General features: G+C 42.0%; 1 protein-coding gene across 11 annotated transcripts in view; it reads right to left on the reverse strand.

The window, feature by feature from the left end:
- Positions 1–517: 517 nt before the first annotated feature.
- Positions 518–18,980, reverse strand: part of ERG (ETS transcription factor ERG) — a 281,869-nt gene continuing 263,406 nt past the window's right edge. For all 11 annotated transcript variants that reach the window (XM_063659916.1, XM_063659911.1, XM_063659914.1 and 8 more), the window contains 4 exons: positions 10,872–10,940; positions 10,158–10,214; positions 9,493–9,540; positions 518–2,421 (listed from right to left, as the gene is read on the reverse strand). In XM_063659916.1, coding sequence (XP_063515986.1) covers positions 1,901–2,421; positions 9,493–9,540; positions 10,158–10,214; positions 10,872–10,940 — 695 coding nt within the window. In that variant the 3' untranslated portion in view covers positions 518–1,900. The remainder of the gene's footprint in view (positions 2,422–9,492; positions 9,541–10,157; positions 10,215–10,871; positions 10,941–18,980) is intronic.

The raw sequence follows: 18,980 nt of genomic DNA on the forward strand, positions 1-18,980 counted from the left end.
TCTACCTAGTGAGAGCTCCTGAAAGAGAAACCCCGCGGCAAATCTAGACGTTATCCCTTGTTTCTGTAAAGTGAGAAATTGCAGCTATTCATGACGCTTTATTTGCCAGTAATAATACAGTTTGCCTTACGAGCAGTAGCTTGTTCACTGTTCAACAAATATATTTTAATCATAGCAGGAATTAAGGGTGATTTGTGACCAGGTGCTGAACTAGAATTTCTCAATGACAACCCCAGCTTCATAGGCCTCTTTCCATTCCAGGCATAAATATGGAGGCTCCAATGTGAAACCTGGGGTCCTTCTGTTCCAAAAGGGGCTAGAAATAAAAGACAGGAGGGGAGGCAAGAAGGACCTGGAGAGGCTGACGCCATTTGGGTGCCAAACATCCTATTTCCTTAGCTCTCCCTTGCACAAGTTCCTGGACAAAGTAAAATTATAACACAAAATCCACAACATTCAGCACGTTTTCATTAAGCAACTTTAGTCACTAAAAAAAGTGCAAATGCAGACTCCTGTATAAATCTGATTTGCCATGCTAGGCCAAGCTTATTTTATTACATACATTCTGCATTCTAAGAACTAATAACTTCATATTGTAAACATTAAGCATACAGAGTTAAAATTCAAGGCCACATTATATCGATTGTCTCTTTTGTCGTGTGTCTTTGGCTGGCCGAGATCAACTCGTAGTGTATAAATGCATAAGTTATATAATTATTATATAAAAAGGGGGAAAAAAACATTGACTTGTATACTTCATTCTGACAAACGCACAGCGTTCGCGACTCAAAGGAAAACTGGAGGCCGCCTACCCAAAATGCCTGCGTGATTTCTGATTGTGGCAGCCAAGAAGGCCATCTCTTACCTGACCCTGTGGAGAACAAAGCCCCCACATAATGATGAGGTCCTGAATGTTTCTCTTAAATATCAGACAATTCCAGTTAAAATTTTCATTTGACAAAGAAAGAAAGAGATGCACATTTTTGTTTCTGAATTCTACTACTTCCCCTTTCTCCATTACGCTGTGTCCTTTCTCCTAACACTGGGTTTGGTATAACACTGACTGCATGAACCCTCGAGTCTCCATAACTCATTGTACACAGTCCCCAAATGTCCTGAGTCCAGTCTTCATTGCTTGAGAAGTTTCTTTCCCAGCCCTGGTCTCCTCCTTCTCTGCCTCCTCCTCCTCCTCCTCCTTCACCCCTCTGTCTACGATCACACGCTCACTCTATACACATCCTCAGTCCTACCTTTTAGTTCATAGTCCCGGTAATACTGTAAAGGAGTTGGAAACTTTGGGTCATCTTCACAGTTTGAGAAAGCTGACAGCTGTCCATCAAACGGAATGTATTTGATTTCAACCAAAACAGCACATGCCATGCAGTTGCATATCAATGTCTGTTGATGGGCCACAGTCTCTCTCGTGTCTTTTCTCTTGTTTTTGATATGTTTCTATTTTTAAATACAGGTAGTTTTCCTTAAAATGGCATTATAAACGGTATGTTAGGTCAAAACTGTGTTGTTTCTATTGCTTTAGTTTCATCCCAGTTTGCATTAGTGGGATTCCAAACTCTACTCTAAAGTTTATACATTTCTTAAGACCCCTTTCTTTGGCACTTTGTCCTTAAGACTTCATGCTTCTACATACACTATCTTTTACAAGGTCAGTCCACAGATGATATGTCCATATTCGTGACATTTTTAGCATCCTCCTCTTTTCTGTAGTAAGACTTCAGTAACTCCCTCCCAAGAGTCTTTGGATCTCTTCCCTGGCTTCCTTCCCCAGCCCCAGTAAAGCTTTTTTCATTCCCCTTGAGGCACTTTTGATTCATGTTCTCTGATAGAGTTTGTGGCGATGGGCTGGTGAATGCACGCTGATGGGAAAGGCCTCCATAGGTCTTTAGTAGTAAGTGCCCAGATGAGAAGGCACATGGCTGGTGGGGAGCCTAGTGTTGGGGTATATACCCCCAGTTGGTGAATTCCAGTACGGGTTTGGGGCAGCAAAAAAACTGGAAGATGTCACGGGGAGGGCTGGAGGGTGGGGCGCCACAAAGTTCATCTTCTGTGGGTGGGCGTGATAGGAGCCCATGTACGGGAGGTCTGAGGGGTACTTGTACAGAGATGACTCCGGGGGGTGGGGCTGGAGGGCCTGGGCGATCCCGTGGAAGTCGAACTTGTAGGCGTAGCGCTTCCCGTGGACCTTGGTCATGATGTTCTTGTCATAGTAGTAACGGAGGGCACGGCTGAGCTTATCGTAGTTCATGTTGGGTTTGCTCTTCCGCTCTCCCCAGCGCCGGGCCACCTCGTCGGGATCTGTCATCTTGAACTCCCCGTTGGTGCCTTCCCAGGTGATGCAGCTGGAGTTGGAGCTGTCCGACAGGAGCTCCAGGAGGAACTGCCAAAGCTGGATCTGGCCACTGCCTAATGAGGTCAGGAAAGGAAGGAAAACTCCAGTGAGCACAGGTTCCAGGGGAAAGAGGCTCTCTGTGATGACGGAAGGAGGTGCTATTGGTGTGCCGCCCACATTCCCTTCACCAGGCCTGTCCGTCCATCCCTCAGCTGCAGGGGTGCGGACTGCTCTCGTTCCATGGCCACCCATTTCTCCAGAGAACTGCCCTTGCATGAACAGAGCCGCCGCCTCACCCACCCCCAGGTATCCCACAGCTGGGTGGACTGAACAGGGTACCATGGGCTGGCCCCCTTGCCTCAAGGAAAGACCAACTCCATGACGCTATTCAGGCTTCAGGGCTCCTGTGAGATTGGGCTGAAACAGCGTCCAGCTGCAAGGAGGCTTGGAGAAGGCCAGAAACGTCCTCAGCCCTGCCCCTGCAGCGCCCCATTCTCTCTCTCCTGAGAACACGCCGTTAATCAGTCACCTGCACAAGCAGGCTTACCCCAAGCTCTGCATCAAGGGAACCCGACCTAGGACGATGATCTAACAGATTCAAGACCTAGATGGAATGCAGGGAATTCATATGGGGCAAAGTTCAGGCTGGTTCCATCCATTTCTGACTTCCTTAAAAGAATAGCCAGATCAACCTGGTATTTAGGGGATGAAAGAGCTATATATTTTTTTTTCCTATTTTGTGAAGCACAAAGTACTGTTATGTGGATGGCAATAATGACTTAATGCCATTTATATTGGCTAGGTCAAGTAAGATAATAAAAGTTAGATTTAGGAAATGAACTTCTAAAAGTTTATGGAAAAAAATTGAGAATGGAAGTAAACACCATTATTTCTAACATAACATTTTGCTGGCGCTCAGAAAGCAATTCTGTCAAAACTTTTCGTAGAACAGAATTAACCCACTCAAAATGAGGAAGTTTAGAAAAAAAAAAAAGCTGGCTCTTTTTCAAACCAGATCACCCAGTTCCAGTATTTGGGCAAGTGCATCGTAACGGAAACCAATGCGTTGCCTGTGCCCTGCAATGCCAATTGTGTTAAGCAGCATTTCCAGAAGAAAAACCCCAACAATGAGTGATTGCAAGTCCCCTTGGGAAGCTGAATGAGACTCTTCCTTTGTCAAAGAGATCACATTTAGCTGGGTGGACAAAGTCAGAATTTTCTTGATTTCATTGAAATCATATAGATACGGCTTTGTTTTATGAAATTCAAAGAAAAATCTAGGCACATCATTCTAGCTGCTATGTTACAATACTTGAAGATAATTTATGGCTCCCTAGAAGACAGCAGCATGTAAATATTGACAGCAGTATCAGTACCGAGAGAAGCAAGCTGTGCTGAACATATTTCAGAAGCTTAAGAATGGATGGGAGGTGGGTCTTTCCTCCCAAATTCCAGTTATAGCACTGCCTTAGACTTATTACCAAAAGATTACCTTTTATTATATTGTAAGTAATATCAATCGATGTGATAAAATGATTAAATTATCTTTAACTGACATCTACTCAGGGAATTAATATAATATGAAAATCAATTTTAAGTTCATTTTCTTCTAAATCCTCGCTAGCCTCCTGTATATATCACCCAACTTATAAACTCTTCTTTGCATGTTGGCTACATGGAAATGGATATTTTTGTGAATTTATCCATACAATAGCACTGTGAGAAAGGTCAGCTTTTTCTGAATCTATTCTGGAAAGTGCTCATTTTCAGTCTAGCAACACATTTGAAATGTATTAACAGCTTGTAGCTCATTGCAGTGGAAGCCTTTGCTTTTTCAGAACCACATATACAAACTGTTCCCAATCAAGTTTTGTTGCCTCCAACATTTTATTAATATGCGTTTAGAAAATACAAAGAATGGTATGAGAAAACCATATGGTCTTAGTATATATATTGTAACCAAAAAATTACAACTTGAAAAAATTCCATATATGACCTGGGAACAGGAAAAGGCGTGGAGTTTTGATTTAACAGTCTAACAGATGCTTCAATATAAACACATACGGTTGTTTGAAAATAAATATTCAGCGTCAACTTTCTCCCATAGAGAAAGCAACTCCACAGACCTGCCAAAATCACACTTGGAATCTACTCAAACCTTGGCATTGCCTCTTAGCAATTTGTCCCTCACCCACTTCTCTTATAAACTTGTGTAGGACAGAATCAGTGGACAAAAGTGATCTCATGTCTCTCCTATTTCTGAAGAGTTACAAAGCAGGGGACCTAAATTTGTGGCAGCAAACTCTATGCCCAAAGGATGGATGAGCTAATTTCTCACTTGACTATTTTACCCATTAGCCATAAAGACACAGGGCTCAGGACTGTGAGAATTTCAACGGAGGGTCTATAGAAATAAGAGATCTGTAAGCAAAATTCATCAGCTTTCAAACCTTGAAAGAAACCTGGAAATGCAAAATCAATGAATGTTTAAGTAAATGGTAGAAAGAGTAACATTATGTCAAACTCACTAATTGTTAAATTTAATATTTGTAAACAAAATTCACTGCATTTTGCAATGTGCAGAACAAAATTTCTCACTGCAAGAATTCTCAAAAATGAACAATGGTTGTTAAAAAATTGTCAATGGCAAATGAGTTATTCTCAGTCATAAAATTTTAAGAGCAATTTTTAAATTCTTATTTTACTTCCAAAACAATAACATTTAATGTGTGATGAAGTGCATTTTAGAATATAGAATAGAGATTTCAAAACAAGAATGCTTAGGGTTTAGGAAAGCCTAAGAGTGGCTTGGGTCACTCATGGGCCAAACCAGGATTTACAAAGAGAAGTTCTTGAAAGACAAGAGCTTTCATTCAGTAGCATCACCACCTCTACCTTAGGACTCACCTTTCTTGGGTAAACCCTTCAGGTCTTTTTTTTTTTTTTTACTCTCTCTTAATAACATCCTTGTGATGTCAGTAAGGAGGAACTAGTTTTTTCTTAGGGTAATTACCAAAATAAAACAGATTTGGGGGTAAAAAACAGTGGCAAGCAGCATTGTCCACCTACAGAGAACCCTGTGGGTGAAAGGGAGCGGCTGTGGATTTTAAGAAGACAGAGGCACTCCTTTAATTTTACAGAGGAAAGTAATCTCCTAATATTGTTAAAAGAAAGGGAGAGAAACAGGGTAGCAAAGGGGTACAGACTGAGCAAAAAAGGGGGAAAAAAAACTAAACGGTTTACAAACCACAGAGCAAAGCAGAGAGCTGCAGAGTGACTCAGCAGCTGTGAGTCTGGTGGAAACAGCATCCTGGTGCAAAGCCCTGCAGCCGTCAGCTGATGCACAAGGGTAGTAAATACAGCCGTGAGGGGCCCCGCTAGTACCATGGTGGCAGTGGTTTGGGGCCACTTTCTCTAGAAGCCAGCGGTGGTGCAGAAGATCCCACGTGCATGGCCTGGACCCTCTGCAAGGCAGCAGGTGTGTCCAGCAGGTGTGTCCTGAATGGAAGTCTCTGCCCCGAGGCTCAGTGAGGCTCAGGCACACTTACTGGAGGTGCAGGAAAGCATGGTGATAGGGAGCACCAACTTTGGAGTTGCCACTGCTTCAGTTGAATCCTGCCTCTGCCCTTTGTGGGATGTTTGGCAACTCTCTCAGCTCTCTCTGCCTCAGTATCCTCATCTGTAAAGTGAGGATGACGGTAATAGTACTATCTTGCAAGATCATGGGAAGGATGAACTCAGTACTTGAATGGTCTTGTCATAATTTCTTTGGGCTGAAAATCAGAGTTTAAGGAAAGATAACACTCCTCTCCTATAGCCAGGAAATGCCTAAAGAAAGAGAAATACTGTTCAATTGGCCTATTGAACCATGAAGAAGCTTGAAACGGTGCTATTCTCGGGCTGACTGATATCCTCTGAAAGCTTACTGTGTGCCATGCACCATTCTAAACGCTTTACATGTACTGGTTTATTTAATCCCCACAGGTATCATGTGATTAGTCCATTGGAGAAGTGAGGAAATTGGAGCTTAGAGAGGTAGACTGACTTATTTTGCTCAGCGTTGGCAAGGGTTGAAATCCAGACTCTAGGCTGCCATGCTTAATCACTGTGCAAACTTCCTTTCAGGCCTGGTTTATGCACACCTCTGTAGCCTCCTCAGGTCCTTTCCATGTTGTCCCCTCCCTGGGGGACTCCCACTGGAAGACTGCACACTCCTACCTCCTAACAAATGGGAAAACATTCCTAGCCTGGTCTGTCGTTCTGCAAGAGGCAGGATGTATTTTCATGTGCACCATTGAAGAGTATCCAGTTAGCATCAAGGGAGCCTCTGAACATAACCCAACAAAGCTCTTTCATTAGAGGAACCATGTTAGATAGATTCTCAGCTGCTCTGATGGGATGTAAAGGAGCTGTGTTGCTTATAACCGATCCATGATATCAGAATGCAGGGACACACTCTTCTCAGCAGGAGAAGTGATGTCCAAAGTACACATCAAATGAATATTTGGGATAGAAATGTTGGGATGCTGACATCATCCTGTGCATTCATACTATATGATGCAATCTTTCCACTTAAAATGATGAAAAGGAATTTGTATTGTATGAAGAGCAAAGACAGCAATTTTCAAGTGATGAAGGATTTATTTATCAGAGAATAGAAAAATAGAATCAAACAGGAAGAAGCATTGTCATTAATACAAAGATAAAAGACATTCTGGTTTCAGGGGAAAAGTTCACATGAGCACAACAGACACAAACCTAAAGATAGATGGAGAGAAAGTCAAATCCATCAGAAACTAAATGAAATAAATCTTTATCTTAAAGTCACTTGGCTGCAAATCAAAGGTGGGATGTTGCCATTTTCTCCAGGCCCGTTAAGAATACTCTTAATGGTATGAAGCACAGTCCTGTTCCCCCAGGCCTGTGATGAGTTTCCGGTCTCCTCACTCTGAGCTCAGGTCCCTCTATCTACAAAGGGCATCCCCAGGCTGCTCGGTCCAGGGCATATGCAGTGTTCCCTTGTGAAAGCTGGCACTTTGCTTAGGAGCAAGTGACTCTGGCCCTATTCTACAAACAAGCCAAGCAGTACCTTTGGGCTATGACAACGTGCTCATGGACATATATGTTTCATTTGGCCAATGTGTGAGTGCAAAGGCCAGTTTGTTCTTCTTTGGTGCAGCTTGACTCTTTCCTCCTCTTCCTTCCCAACCTCAGATTCATCGCCTGCACCTAAGCAGTTATGACCCTGAAAGGAAATCCTTGCTTTCTATTGTCACAGTCCGCATTTTGTAAGACCTCCTCTTCCCTTCATACTTAGTCAGTGGCAGAGTAGGGCAAGAAAACAAAAGTAGACTTTGGAGATAGAGTCAGGTTTCAAATCTGACCTCCCTTATCATTGGCTGTGTGACACAGGAAAAGTTACTTAACTTCTCTGGACTTCTAATTCGTCTTCTGTAGGATGGAGATAGTAACCTCCCAGGGCTGTCATGAGGCACAGAAGGGACCACAGACATTCTATGGGGGGCATTCTGCGGGGTGGGAGCTGTTTGATTGTTATTTCACATGATTGTATTAACATTCCCAGAGTGTTTCAGCTTCCGTCATTTTCTTTTTTCTAATCTATCCTGAACATTGCTGCCAGATCAGTCTTCCTGAAGCATGACTGATAATAATCATCTCAAAACATAGTCATTATTTTTATTTGAATGGTTATATGGCAGAGTTGCAAATGAAAAGCTGAGCAGAAGGCTGAGAAGAGACCACAGTCTCAGGAGCCTGGGCTACTAGATGAAAGCCAGCATGAGCAAAAAGGGCCTGTGGCTCCGTGTTTGGGACAATGTTGTAACTACCTGTGTCCATCTCTCCATGGACCGAAAGCTCCCTGAGCTAAAGGACTATATCTCATTATCCTTGGCATTCGTGTATGCAACAAATAATTATTGAGCACCTAGTCTAGGCCCCAGGCTAACTAGTTTTCTTTAGATTTTCAGCTGTGTAAAAAAAATTCATTGAATTCATTAACATTAACCAAAATTTAACTTCAAAAATACAGATGTTCAATAATGATAACATTTCATGTTTTCAATGTGTAGATTCTCTTGCGGGGATGTACACTGATTAAATCTGAATTATTCTATTTCGAACCTTATTTTGGCCTCAACGTTTAGGAAATATACATTGCATCTTGTGCTTGCAATATGCCTGTAACATCTTGGCATTTGAATTTGCAGTTGGGAATATGCAGCATAGGCTACGAATTTCTGAAGTTGTTGCCAGCACAGCTGGTTCTGATCTGAATACAAACAAATAAAACTATGTGGTTGGCACTGAAACACTAGGACAGGTGACAAACCTTGGCAATGCACTGGTTACAAATGGGCTAATTAAGAATCTGCACTTTCTTCTAGCATCAAAGTTCAGAAACAGACCATCGAAGATGAGCCTGAATTTGAAGTCTTGTGGTTGTTGTATTAAGGCTCTCTTTTAAAAAATACTAGTTATTTTATCTGCTTGTGTAATGGGTTGAATTGTGTTCCCTCAATTCCCTATGTTGAAATCTTAACCTGCAGTATTTGAGAATGTGACCTTTTTTTGGAGATAAGATCCTAAATGAGGTAATCAAGTTACAGTAAGGTTATGGGGTGGGTATTCCAATCTGACCAATGTCCTTATGCAAAAGAGACATTTGGACACAGAGACTGACACACACAGAGAGATGATGACGAGAAGAGACACGAGGAGATGATGGCTATCTGTAAGCCAGGGAGAGCCCCCAGGACAGATCCCTCCCTCACAGCCCTGAGAAGGAACGAAACCTGCCACCATGACACTCTGATTTCAGACTTCCAGCCTCCAGAATGGCGAGGCAATAAATTGTTGTTGTTTAAGCCACCTAATCCATGGTACTTTGTTACAGCAGCCCTAGAAAACTATTACAGCTTGGATTAGGTTATAATATTCTTTGTTGAAGCTGAAGTCTTAATTTATAACCCAACCCACTTTTCCATTAAGGCAAATAATTCAGTGAGACCTAAAACTAAAATTTGTTCAGTCGAAGGAATTTCTCACCAATACCAATTTACTTTTCAAAATAACCACTGCCAAAAAGTAATTTTGTAAGAAGAAAATCATCAGCAATTTCTCACCTGGATTTGCAAGGCGGCTACTTGTTGGTCCAAGAATCTGATAAGGATCTACAGCAAAAAGAAACAAAGTCAAATCCTAGACATAGTTGTGACATAGCATGATGTGACTTTAGACATAATACCTGACTCAATGGTGTTTTCAGATTTCAGAGGTGAAAATGTCCCCCAACTCCAAATCACCTGCCTCCACCTCCTCTATGAGAGAAGATGTCACACAGCATCTCAGATGTCTTGCTAGGGGACCCCTAGTTGGTGGCAGGGCTTGAATTCAACCCCAGGATCCTGACACGTAGCTCAGGACTCACACCAACCAATGATATAAAGAGGGCAAACATGTGCCAAGCCCCATCAGTCCAAGGCCATGCAGGCTGTGTTGTTCAGGCATAGAAAGTAAAATTTAAAAAAATTAATGGATCACAAAGAAGCAGCCTGTGTGCAAGTAGAATTTTTTTCCCTATTTATTGCATAGTTGGGGACGTGTTTTAGCACCATCTCAAGTCACCTCGCATGAGTAGGCTGATGACTTGGGCCCTATCTTACGTATGGAGCAGTTGAAAAGAGGCAAAAAATCATGTTAATTTCCATTAAAAACTGAAGCATTTTAGAAATGTGCTGCTGAGCCTGAATCTTCTCTTATGGTTATCCAGATGGCCCCTGAAACATACCTAACTGAGGACGCTGGTCTTCAGTTTTGGGCACTGTGGAAGGAGATGGTTGAGCAGCTGAAAATCCAGAAATACAAAAGGCAATTAGCTATAACAGATTTGGTCACTAGTCTTTGATGTTGTTGCATAATCATTCTATCAGTTAATTTAGTTATTAACATAATAGTCTAACTCAGAAGCATCTTACGGTAAGGAAAAATTTTCCTTTCTGATGAAATCAAATGTAAACACTGTAACAAAAAAAGAGGACATTTCCAATTATTTAAAAAATGGATACCTCCCACTTTTTCCAAAAGTTAAAAAAAAAGAATTTGGAATGGCTTACCAAATAGATTACAATAAATCATAAGTCTAAGATAAATACATAAAGGGAAACCACCAGTCAATAAAGTAAAGCCAGGGATACTTTTAAGCATGGCCAAGATTCAGGAAATCACCAATTATTTAATGTGTACTCAAACATCCCATGAAACATGCATTTGTGAAGGTTGAAATACACTACATCATTCCTTTATTTTTGTTATGAAAGTCCTGATGACCCAAATGGAGAAAGAATCACTGCAGTTAAAGATCAATTGTACTCTGTCGTCAATGGAACACACCCATCACATGTTGCAAAATCACAGATTAACCACAGAAATTATTATATACTCCATCAACAGTCATCCACTGCCTGTGACATGAAACTCAGGGTCATGGGAGCCAACACTGTACCTTTCGACTGGGGCGTGGGGTGGCCATGACCGGTCCAGGCTGATCTCCTGGGGGGCTCATACGGTAAATCTGTAAAGACAAATAAATTGACTAAAAGATCAATCATGTAATTTTTATAAGAGATGTTTTGGTTTTTTATTTGATTTTGCATTTATTAGAATAAATTTTGTGCAAAAAATCTGGTAATCCAAAGAAGTATCCTACTAGATTTGAGTTTTATTTACAAATTAAAATTTCATATATTATAGTGGTCTAAAATTCTCACCTGTTTGTCTGAAAACTTCCATTGACAGATTCTCCCAGAGCTTTCCAACTTTTCCAATTTCCTACAATCATAAGTCAAGACCCTAATAAAAGTTTCTTACAATCTAGTTCATCCTGCTTCCACGGGGACTGATCTACATCCATCTCTGTTATCTTCATGACTCATTCATAACAGAGTCTACAACTTGGATGAACCAGTCCATTTTTGTTTGAGGTCTGCCCCTAAATCAATCAAATGACATTCAGCTTCTTTTTCTTCTTGCGTCTCCTAGGGAATGATCGCTGCCTTATCTTTTTATTTACCAGCTGCCTCTCTTAGCCAACTCTTATTTTCCCTTTATAATCTCATAAATTTATATTAAATCAGTCTTATCTGATCTAGTGATTTTCATAGGCAAATGTCTCCCATTTCTAATGTTCTAAATAAATTTAGAATTTCTCTAAAATGACCTGCATGAAATGAATTACAGGACTGAAATAGTATTGCTCCCACAGCACATTAATGATGACCTTCTGAGCTTAAGTATATGCCAAACATTTCTTTGTATTGATAAAGTAGTATCACTTGTCCTATAAACCTTCATTTACTTTTCATATGCAAATTTAGTAACTATACTTCTGCATCCTCAGTGTGAGTTCTATTAATGATTATCAATGCTCTACGTCATTTCAAGTTTGTTTCAAAAATATATTACAGAAACCTTATTATAATACTCTTGCTAAGAGTGCATATCTAAGGCTATTTCTACATGCAATCTTATTACATAACTGTTTCAAAATTATGTCTTCTTGGATTGCTTGGTCTCAGTTCAATGTCATGTGTCATTCTGGGCCAAGTGAAGGCCATAGCCAAATATCTCAGCAGGTACTTTGCTGCCAGACACCAGGAGATGTGTACAAAATTTCACTTGGAGGGTAGGACAGTGCAATTGTTAAGCTTCTGTTTAAACAAATATTTTAATTTTGTTTAAAACCAGCAATTTGATGGGTCAATCTTCAAAGAGCTTGACTGTGTTGCAGAAGATGTGTCTCTTCCTATTTTCATATCCCAAAGAGAATAGAAATGATGTGCAACGTGAAAGTCAACACAGAATCTCCTTAATGTATTTGGTCTGTTTGGCTGCAAGCATCTTTGCCACTAGTGTGGTCTATGAAATCCTACCCTTCAGAGCTTTGGAGAATTAGATAATTTTTCTTTTTAAACTGCTGTTACTCCTCTCTCTCAGCTGGCATTTTTGCATTTTTGGCCCTAAATCTTTTCCCACCCAGCTCCTCAGACTTTCACATTTCTGGTGTTGGGGTTACACATAGGAATTATATCGGCAGCCCCTAACAATTTACAACTGAACTTCAACTTAAGTCTCTGGGAACATTCTGCACATGGGTTCTCAGTCAGTTGCATTTTGTCTAAAAAAAACTGGATAGCCAGAGTTTCAATTTGTGAATTATCTCAGAAAAATCTACTCGCGAGGCAATCCTAGCCACATCTAACCTAATTTAGGAGCAGAAAAGCACATTAACTAAGGCCTTCTATTTACCAAATGAAAAAAAGCAAGATAATACAGAAATATAGAAATATGTTCTAGATCTCTGTTTCTCAAAGGGTGGTCTGTGGACCAGCAACATCAACAATACCTGGGAGCTTGCTAGAAATGCAGAATCTTACCCCAGACCTACTGCATCAGAATCAGCATTTTTTTTTTTAATTTTTTTTTTTTTGGAGATGGAGTCTCGCTCTGTCCCCCAGGCTGGAGTGTAGTGGCACGATCCCAGCTCACTGCAAGCTCCGCCTCCCAGGTTCACGCCATTCTTCTGCCTCAGCCTCCCAGGTAGCTGGGACTACAGGTGCCTGCCACCATGCCTGGCTAATTTTTTGTATTTTTAGTACAGATGGGGTCTCACAGTGTTAGCCAGGATGGTCTCGATCTCTTGACCTCGTGATCCGCCCACCTCGGCCTCCTAAAGTTCTGGGATTACAGGCATGAGCCACCGCGCCCGGCTTCAGAATCAGCATTTTGACAAGATCCTGGGTGACTCCGGTGCACACTGAAGTCTCAGAAAGCCTGCTCTAGACCATTGCTCTTTTCAGGAACTCTGTTCCTGCAGATGATTTCAGAAATGCTATCTAGAGTGTGCACAGACAAACTAAAAAATGGTTGAAAGAGTTCTAGATGGATTGCTTTTACCCGTGGCATAAGTATGCTAATGGAACGAATAGACAGCATCAGTAGGTTAGTCAGATACTACCTTAAATAGAAAATTATTGCTCATGAAATGTGACTGGGAAAAAAAATGAATGTCAAACTGCTACTCCCAAAATATTTTGAAACTCTTTATTCACAAAATCCTTCTCTTTATTCACAAAATCTTAGGTGTATAACCATATCCCATCCTCCCTTGAAAATAAGTCGAAACTTAACACCAAACAGAGTCTACTTTTCAGCCAAGTATTTGAGACATTTACATGAACAATGATTAACATGTTCATAAACATACTGCCGTGGAAGATAAGCGGGCTTTTGTTTTCTTCCATGACATTCTGGTCCAATGCTTCCTTATCGGCTACCGATCACATGCTGTGGGCACTAAGTATTCCCTGTGGGATATGACATTGGGAAACATTCAATTCAGGCTCACTGAGATGGGGGACAGCCAGGGGTGACTGCTTCGACAGCTACACCATCTCAAAACCTTAGCAGTTCTGCTCTTGACTGCTTGAAAAATCACTCCTCCATGTATCTTTGCTATGTGTCCTTTATTGACAATAGAGCATCGGACTTCCAATAAGAATACATTTTACATTTAATTTTTGCTGATCATTTCAACACCCCCTCCATTTCTCTTTAACTTGCTCTTCAAGGTAATGAACTCATATGCTTGGCGGAAGTGCCCATGTAAGGGAAGGCTGCTTTCTGGCACTGGTTCTGCTGTTTTATCTGTAAGAGCTTCATAAAAGTCATTGCATAGGCAGCTTGGGTGAACACAGATGTACATTACATCACAACAGTATAGAAAACAGCATGAAGCTACAAATAGGGACTTGGCTAGTGCTGACTGCTACACACCAGCAACTGTGTTGATTTCCTGGGAGCTGGGATCAGCTTCTCGTTCTGAATGAGACTCCTCCTCCACCACACCCTTTTGAAGACATCAATAAATTAATACAACATTCTGGCTACCCTTTCCTGGAGGGCTAAGTTCAGCCAAGTTTTACATTCTCCCTTCATCAAACTCACTGAGGAGGAACCCTCCAGCTCTTGCCCCACACCCCCCACACTGCCACCCCGCTGCCTACCCACTTTATTTTTTAAAGGGCAAGAATGTGGATCATGGAAGAGCTCATCCCCATTCTGCAGGATCCATACCATATCTCCAAAGCAACTCCGGAGGTTCCCTGGCTGGGCTGGATGGGAAAAGATGAGATTTGCCTGCTCTTGAAATTAGATGCTAATGGGGAACACAAATTAGGAAGAGCAAGAGCTGCTGCTAAGAACCAATCTATAAATGTCTGTGAAATGAAAAAAAAAGTTTGAGTCAACCTTAACATAATTAAGTTGCTGTCTATTTTCCTCTAGATCTTCTTAAAATTCTATATCAAAGGCATGGAGTTTTGGAAACATTTTGCATTCCCTTCTTGCCTAGGTTTGCAGATCCCTGTGGTTATATAAGAACTAAGGGGAAGCAAAGAATGCAGTTTTAGCCATTTGCTAAGATACAGGCTTTACATAACACCTAACTGAGAGGTGCTATGCAGCAGCTGTATTGTCTCACTATGCCTAGCTGTGCTGAAAAGCACTAGGCTGTGAGCTCCAATGGAGGAATAATTTAAGATTCCAAGAAACCCCTGAAGAGCAGCAGCTTCAAAGTAGAAGTGAAGGCTGCATTTGCAGGCTTAACTCTCTAATCTCTTCTGATAACACCCCAGAGGCATATCATAATATATGGGTTGTCATGGGGATGGAAGAGGAAAGGATGGGGTTGCAGAATATCATCCTTGGGATAGAACTGAGCTTCTGCATGACCTGCTCCTAAGAGGACAGGCAGGGTGGCGCACTGTGTAGTTAATAGGGGCTTGCAAGATTCTGTGGATCTGTTTTTGCCACTTTTTTCCCGAGACCTCAAAGGTCTATGGCTCCAAAAGAAGTGGATTCAGCAAAAAAGAAGGGTGTTTGTAGAGGAGGTACAGAAAGGGATTCTGGTCATAGTAACTGCAACAACGTGAGAAACACATGAAACATCATAAAATAAAGTATAATAAAATATATACATATTTAAAAAATCATAAAACCACAGAATGTAAAATGATATGCCTATGGGTTGATATTTTATTAGAGTAGAGAAGACGGTCTCAATGCTGGTTCAACAAAGGGGTTGTGAAAGAAGGTAAATCTTGAATCAGGAAAATGTGGGAAAATACTAGGTACGGGCATGCAAGGAAAAGGGATGAGGTTTGGACAAATGGCAGGTGGTGGTGGCGGCAGGGCATGTTCACATGTGGTCCCCTGTGAGGTCAGTGAACAGCCTCGGCCAATTGTGCAGGGAGACTGAACTGACACAGCAGCGGTGAGACTGACCTGACAGGGAAGCAGTCAGGGGGCTCTGGACTAAATGATCCACTTGGGAAGGTGGGCCATAAACAGAAGAAAAGGTAGATTGGGGGCTGGGCATGGTGGTTCACGCCTGTAATCCCAGCACTTTGGGAGGCAGAGGTGGGCGGATCACGAGGTCAAGAGATCAAGACCATCCTGGCCAACATGGTGAAACCCCGTCTCTACTAAAAATACAAAAATTAGCTGGGCGTGGTTGCATGCGCCTGTAGCCCCAGCTACTCGGGAGGCTGAGGCAGAAGAATCGCTTGAACTCGGGAGGCAGAGGTTGTGGTGAGCCGAGATTGCACCACTGCACTTCAGCCTGGCAACAGAGTGAGACTCCATCTCAAAAAAAAAAAAAAAAAAGAAAGAAAGAAAGAAAAGAAAAGAAGAGAAGATAAAAGAAAAGAAAGGAAAAAAAGAAAGAAAAGAAAAGGTAGGTTGGGGCAGTAACCCAGGGATGAGCGACTCATAGTGGGAAGGGAAGGAGGGAAGGGTGGTGAGGAAGCGCTGGGAAGGTGGATGCAGCAGGACAACACACATGTGTAGGAGTCTCTGCAGAAAGGGTGCAGAATGCTGTCTAATTGAACCAGTAAACCCTGAACACCACTGTCTCCTCTATCAGGGACTCTATAATGAAACAGCCACCATGCAGAGAAGAGACAGATTCTGGTCTAAGTAGAGTTGTTACCTAGGAGCCTCACTTGCTTCATGGTCAGCACAATGACGCTGACCAGAGTTCGGTTCCCTCGGATGTGGGATTAGACAAAGGGTATAGAAATGAAGATCATGGCACAGCAAACCAAGAGTGGAGGAGACAGGGATTTGGGTCTGTATCCCCAAGGACCTTCAAAGAAACAGTCAACAATCACCTTTCTGAAAGTAGTCAGGTACCCACTGACCACAGGGATATCGTCAGATTCCCAGTGACCTCCCTCTGGGACTCGTGCAGCTCTGAAAGTTAGTGATGCAAAAGCTCTTCCCCCTCAGCCATCACGACGTTCATTCTCCAGTTGCAGGTTCACAGCTTTTATCTCCACAGGACCAGTCCTTTAAGGTTGATAGCTTAGCAATGGATGACCCGAGGTGTATAACTAGTTATCTCCAAGGTCAAGTCCCTGAATAGGGCCTACAGTAAATAGTCCTCTGGCTTGTTCAATCTGCTTTAAATTCTTTACAGGTCAGATACCGATATTTGTATTGGTTCTCATAATCACAGTAGCAGTGGTCAAAACAGGTTATTTCAGCTACAAACTGAGTCTTGAAAACATACTTGACTAGTAGTGGAGCTGTGGAAGTGTGCTCTTTCCCAGGTCACGCTCAAATCATGGGCCCATGGAAGAGCATCATCAGAGCGGCATGGGAGGTGTCTGAGTTTGCCACCCTTGCCTTCCCTGGGTTGGGCAGAGAGGGAGTCTCAACCAACATCCTCACAGTCACCCTCTTCTCCATCCACCTGGATGGGCCATACCATCCAAATCCACCATATCCTAAAATGTGAAAACAAAGCAGCTCCAGGACCCACTGTCTTAACCAGGTAGCATCAGTCAGCTGGCTTGTCTGAGAGAGATTGTGCCAATGAATTTGACCAGTGTTGTGATCTTTTAACTCAGTTTATAACACTAGCTCACAACCCCTGGCTTTGCAACTCATTCAGAGGCACCTATGAGATGTCTTAATATAAACAAACAAATACAAAAGTAAAAAGTAAAAAATTTTTTAAAACCCCAGCCAAATGTTTTGGAAATAGTTTTTATTTTTTTAAGTATATATGGAAATATTTTTTAAATGCTCACAGAATTACAAAACCTCTAGAGCTTGAGTCAACATGAATTTCTATTGTCCACTTGCAATACACGTGGTGGATTTCTTTAGGACCAGTCTTGTAGGCTCTAGACACTGGGTCTTGCCCATGTTTCAATGGCCTGTGAAATCTCTTACATGACAGAGATGACTTACTACCTCTTAGTACCTCTTAGCTAAGCTTTTCCATCATGCTTCCCAGGAGCAAGAGAGCAAACTTTTTCTCTGACGTTAGAGAAGAGAAAATTGCCAGCCTGAAGTCACTAGGCAGTAACCAGGGTAGTGTCAGTACTTGAACAGCCTGAGAAGCTTCCTCATTCATTCTCTTTAGCTCCCTGGGCCCCCAGTCTTTCTCATCAGAAAGAAAGAGTAGTTGCCAAGCCTAGATCTTGAACCTGTTCAAACTGAGACTTGTGTATTCTGGATATGTGATAGAGGTGAAAGAGGAGTCGCCTGAGTTTAACATGAATTCTGGAAGCATGTATGAATATGGAGAAACCATCCCACCACCCTGAACACGATGTCATCAGCTGTGAGGCTGGTACAATGATACCTAGCTTATCGGGCTGATCTAAGTCCCAGGGAGGGGACAAATGCTTAAGGCAAGCTATACCCTTCTGGGAAATGCCCTCTCTCCCTGCTCATTATTCGTCTGGCAAACATCTAATTCCCCTTTGCCACGTGGCCATTCCTCTGGAAAGCATCTTTATGCCTTTCATGGGGGATTGAGTTCCTCCCCACTCCTGCTCCTACAGCCTGTATTGCTAGAAGTGGTGCCTCTACCATAAAATCTATCACATTAGGGAAAACATTTATGTGTACATATCTGTCTCTCTGCCTCTAGGTCACTATACTGAAACATCTAGAACTGGAGGCAAAACATTTTGGCTTGTTCACCGTCATACCATCCGTGGCTGGCACAGAGGAGGCACTCAGCAAATGGACAAGCCAAGCTGAATGAAGAAGTGAACTTTCTGAAGACAGGAAGCTTACTGAAGCCTGGTTCATCTTTATATTCCCAGAGTCTAACATCACGCTTGGCACTAATGGGCACTTGATAGATGTTTATTTTTGCATGAATAGCATATAAATTAATTACCTAATTAAATCATCTGGAAGACAGGCAGTAAGATTCAGATGTAAATACTACTGGTTGCATGCTTCTGCTCTGCAAGACTGGCTTCTTGTGACATACTGATAATCGGTCACTGTGAATCTGGGGAGTGTCCTTGTTTTGTGCTCTTCCCCCGAGGAGGGACAGATCCTTCTGTTAGTTCAAAAGTCGGCCTATTCCTAACTGCCAGGCATCCAGGATGCCTTCTTTGCCCATCTGTCTTTCTGAAGAGCTAGTTAAAGGGCTAATCTGCTCTTAATTCCTTTAGTGTGGTCTTTGAATGAAATGGTTTGAGTGGATTTAGTCTCCAAATCAACAGAGGCAGAATAAGACTGTCTG

Source organism: Pongo pygmaeus, chromosome 22 (assembly GCF_028885625.2).
Source record: "Pongo pygmaeus isolate AG05252 chromosome 22, NHGRI_mPonPyg2-v2.0_pri, whole genome shotgun sequence".
Classification (NCBI taxonomy): domain Eukaryota; kingdom Metazoa; phylum Chordata; class Mammalia; order Primates; family Hominidae; genus Pongo; species Pongo pygmaeus.